The sequence below is a fragment of the Rhagoletis zephyria genome, unplaced genomic scaffold (assembly GCF_001687245.7).
Source record: "Rhagoletis zephyria isolate East Lansing unplaced genomic scaffold, Rhagoletis_zephyria_1.1 Rzeph_scaffold_20984, whole genome shotgun sequence".
NCBI lineage: Eukaryota > Metazoa > Arthropoda > Insecta > Diptera > Tephritidae > Rhagoletis > Rhagoletis zephyria.
The window spans coordinates 2,670-7,493 of record NW_016178042.1 but is presented as its reverse complement, the minus strand read 5'-3'; the positions used below and the strand labels follow the sequence as shown (position 1 = coordinate 7,493).

The 4,824-nt window shown below is 37.4% G+C and overlaps 1 protein-coding gene across 2 annotated transcripts; it reads right to left on the bottom strand.

Moving 5' to 3' along the window:
• Positions 1–750: 750 nt before the first annotated feature.
• Positions 751–2,935, bottom strand: LOC108380967 (la-related protein 1-like). Of its 2 annotated transcripts, none has more exons than XM_017637369.1 (2): positions 2,878–2,935; positions 751–1,779 (listed from the first exon to the last, which is right to left on the bottom strand). In XM_017637369.1, exon 2 carries the CDS (start codon positions 1,627–1,629, stop codon positions 766–768), a length of 864 nt encoding a protein of 287 aa, XP_017492858.1. In that variant the 5' UTR covers positions 1,630–1,779; positions 2,878–2,935; the 3' UTR covers positions 751–765. The 2 variants fall into 2 exon arrangements, with proteins under 2 accessions (XP_017492858.1, XP_017492859.1); XM_017637370.1 differs by lacking the exon at positions 2,878–2,935 and adding an exon at positions 1,851–2,328.
• Positions 2,936–4,824: the final 1,889 nt, after the last annotated feature.

Genomic DNA, 4,824 nt, shown 5'->3' with positions numbered 1-4,824 from the left:
TACCTAGATTTATATTTGAACCAGTACTGCCACTCCAGCAGCACTCAGCGAAACTCCCTTCCCTATGTTTTATGATGTCATAAAAACAACCGCTTACCCAGTTTCGTGAAAAGAACTTTAAAAAACATAGCACTCCGTGGGTGCTCAGAAAAGTGCACGTAATTGAGAGTACAATTTTAGAGGCCCAAGCAGAAAATTCAAAAGTATTAAACAAACCCCAAAAAATAGAACATTCGGACCTTTCTAATCAACAAATAATTAATACTTATAATAATTACTCCAATGCGCAGCAACCACCAACTACAGCATTATGTTTAACTTTTCGCTTTCAGTGCTTTGCTGTCTATGTATTTTTGCTATTTGCTCCATTCTACGCACATTTGTTTACTTTTTTTTCATATACATACATACATATGTTTGTATGTACATACATAGATAGTTTTTTATAGTTTGGTACAATTTCACAAAATTTAATGCGCAGTTATAACTCTAGCCTTAGGAAGTTAAACTTCTTCTGATTTCAATATAACTACCTACAGGCTAGTATTTATAATTATAGATAATATGTACATAGCAAAGTATAATATGTACATAGGAAAGTATAATATGTAAATAGGAAAGTATTTGTATATATGCAACTATTTTACATTTCAACAGCTCAATTTTAGTACTCCACATAAACTTGTAGATTCATTCTTTATCAGGTATTGGAAATAGGCCAATATGCTTCTTCCAAGCAGCAATGTGTCGAAGACATACAAAAATTTAAACACAAAAATTACTTTTATTCGCACTTACCTTCCAAGCATTGACCTTCGGTGGGGGTGCAGCAACGTACTTTTTCGGTTGTGGTGGCGCAGCTGTTGCGCTGGCAGCTGCCGACGATTCGGCATCACTACTTTTGGCTTCATTGCCGCTACTAGTATTCTCAGCACTTGCACTCGGCGAGGTGTCTTTACGATCTTTTGGTGACTTGAGCGCTCCACCAACAGCACCGCCCTTGCGTGGGCTACCGGCGCGTTGACGTGGACGTGATGTAAACTTTTTATCACCATCTTTATCACCTGCTCCAGTTACGCGTTTATTTTTTCCGCCTTCACCACCAACGCCATTGCCGCCACCGGCACGAGAAACATTCCCCCCGGCAGCAAGCTTTTCATTGCCATTTCCACCCTGACGTTCACGACCGAATGGTTTGTCCTTACGTGGTTTCTTGCGATCACGTCGGTGATGTGAAATCACTGGTACAAAATCATTATTATCATCGATTTCTGAAGAATTTTCCGCACCAGCATCAGTGATAGCAGCCCGCTTTTCACCAGCCACAGTAGCACCAGTTTCAGCAATAGCAGTGGCAATTCCGTCGGTGGCTCCTTCAGCTGCAGCAGCCTCTTCACTCCATGACTTGATTGTTTTTAGATTCGGTTGGTTTTCTTTATTGTCAGTATCAACAACTGCCACGTCAACGGATCCACTTTTGGCAATGGCACCTTTTTTAGTTTCCAAATTTTGCAAAACATTAGCGTAGGATGTAGTAGCTGCTGCTACCGGTTGGCTAGCTGAGCTGACCACCGTTGGAGTGGCGGTGGTGGCGCTCGGTTTTGAAGTTTCCTCCTTAGCTGCTGACATGTTAGCTTTTAAGTGTGTTTATTGTGTGCCTCCGGAGTATAGGTAACGTCAGTTACGTTACTAACTCCAGAAATTTTGAGACGTTATGGAAACTCTTTTCTGCTTCCTTGCCCAATCAAAAAGACAAACGTTCAAACAAATGCGTAGATACTGAAAAAGAGAACGGAAATTTTTACTATGAGATTAAGCTATTTCTGCAAATATGGGAACGACATACACACTTGTGTAGGACAACGGCTAACCAAGACTACCTAGTCTAAATCAAGTATTCTGATGAAACAACAATGTCAAAGGAACTGCTTATGGCCTTCGCAAATACCCGCACAATTAATTGCGAAATCTATATGGACGACCGCATTTCGTATGTATAAATTCACTGTGGATTCTTCACTGTTGTTTATATACAGAAAACAATGTAAATTCACTAGTATTAAACAATAGACAATTTATACACAATCTTTGCAAATGACATCATATCCTTTCGAGTTAAAATTGAGGATCCTTAGCGAAACGAAATTTTATGAACTGAATTTCCACAGCAAGTCGACAGCAACGAAATTTTATAATTTTAGTATTACCGAAACTGGCATTTAACGCTTTCTACTAATTTTTCGGTGAAAAAATAATAGAAAATTTTAAGAAATTTCGCGTAATATTCCAACGGACGTCAGACTGTATGAAAATATGGTCAAAAGTGGGGTTAGGTTTGGTACACACTGTCAAACTATAAATGAAACGAAAGCGAAAGGAATACAATGAACTGACATTTTCTATTTACCACACAGGGTTGCATTTAGAAGTATTATCGATTTACTGTTTATCTCAAATACAATTGGTTGGCTTCTATGGGACAACAAACTAGTGTAAATATTTTTGAAGCCAATATTTACATATCCATGAATATGCAAACGTATACAGTTTTTGAAGGCAATATGTATACAGTCTTATACATGATAAAAAATCATGATTCTGTTTTAATCATGGTCTTATATGTTTTATAATACATCCTAATTAATGCAAGAATTATACATTGTGCAATTTGATTATATCCATAACCTCTAACCTCATATTATGCAATACTGCATTTAAATGCATCTCTGCAGCTGTGAGCTGAGTATAGAGAAACCCCATCACTTACGAAAAACATTTTAGATAGTTTTTATCAGTAAATACTATATAGTTTCATGTGGATTAACCAATCTCAACTACCCTTAAAAGGGCTTGAATGCACAATTTAGAATTACTTACAGCGTCGGATCGCGAACACAAGTAGTCCAAAATAAAACTCGCGGCACACACACGTTTTCGTTGTTTCCTTCTCTTGCAACTTCTTTATTGTGGTGTTTGCTTTGCGCACAATTTTCTACACACACGACCCGAATTCGTGAAAACTGAAATCGCACGAAGGGCTGACGAAACGAGCGCAATACACCGACGAAATCTGACAATTCGAAGACCAAGAAAAAAGTTGTAAAGAGAGACGAGAAAAACGTACTCTTTTTGCGTATTTGAAAATTTTGTTTTATCAAGATTTCTTGCAACCTATTGCAAATTTTGGGTTCAATTGAATTGTACAATATCACTGATAAGTTTATTTTGCACCTTTGTATGATTTCACAACACTTTTCACCATATTTCAATGGTATTTCGCGAAAAATCTCGTCTCCCGAGCGAACATGTGGCCGACGCCGTTGATAGAAACTTCGAAAAAGAAAGATGGCATTACTGTCATTTTCCCCGAAAGGGGTAAAACGCCGTTCTATCGAACATGTGCATGCAAACTGACAGTGTTGTTAGGAAGTTTGCGAATTTTCCCAAAATTTTAAATAGTGAATCTTATTAAATAGATTAATATTAATTTATGTTTTTTACTGTGTTATATTAAAATTATGATTTTGGGTTGGCGTTGCAGCTTCTAATTCAGCGCCGTAGATATTTTTAAAGGCATACTGTTCTATAGTCTACACTTAGAAAAAAATCTGATAATTTTCCAATCTATTCTTTAATACAAGCTTAAAAATTAACTGCCGACCCAAATTGGCGCGTCAAGGTTACAAGGTTGTGCATTCCCGGCGTCGATGACATTTTTCAATTAAAAGCAAGCAAAGGCGAATAGGAGGATAAAAGAACCTGTAAGATTAGTAAATTCTATTAATACTAGATTTTTAGATAGGAAACGTGTTTTAATTGCTTTAAATTTTAAAAAATATATGATTTAGAACCTAAATTTTAGATTGAGAGATAGATAATAGAATTATGTTTGCATCGCGATCTAGTGGTCTATTGTGCCCTCCACTCTTAACAATACCTCCTCTAGACCTAAATCCCTGAGAAAATTCAACAGTACTTTAGCGGATAGGGAGCGAATGTGCATAAGCTGTGGCCACATAGAGCCTAAACTTCTCTCAGGTCTTCTGCAGACTCTATTCCCTTTTGACCTTGTGCATATCTTCCTCGCTTCCCTCCTTTTCTTCCACAGCCTTCAGTCGCCGAGGCCACATGGTAACATATAGTCTGTTCCAATAGCAGTCCGGTTTACAGGATTTAGTCAGAACTTACAGGAAGTCGTTCCTATTGACATAAAACCTGTAAGTGGGAACACATTTGAGAGAGTAACTGAGCAACTGTTCCTAGTCAGAAGTTACAGGATTTAGTCCCGAGTTTCTTTTCCTGTAAGTTCATGAAAAGTGTCAAACGATCAGCTGATTTGCAGGTGCAAGCAAAAACTAACAGCGGTGAAAGCAAAGTACCTTATATTTGTAAAAAAAATGGAAGTAAACAACGAAATGTTTGAATATGTATAGATTTTAATAATTATTTAGTGATATTTCAGCTAAATCAGTGTTGTACAAATGACATGTAAACAAACCGACTGACGTTTTTACAGGAAATAATGCTTTTTGCGTTCCTATGCACTTCTGCATCTGTTCTCCTTTTACTCTCATTTGAGAGAGTAAAATTGTAGTTTGACAGTTCCACAGGTTTTAGTCCGAAGTTCAAAGGAACAGACTAATAACTGAACCCGTAGTTCAGCTTTTATCTCTCCCTTCGGACATTTCTAAATGAGTCCTCGTCAATGCCCACATTAGGAAATTTCAGTGAATTTAAAGTTTCTGCGGCGTTGTTTACTTTTACTTGAGAATTGTCAAAATCGGCTCTGTTCGCTACGTCGTGTGAAGCATCCCACAATAAGGT

Excerpts from the sequence above, each read along its gene's own strand:
- LOC108380967 (XM_017637369.1), bottom strand. The coding sequence starts at position 1,629 with ATGTCAGCAGCTAAGGAGGAAACTTCAAAACCGAGCGCCACCACCGCC.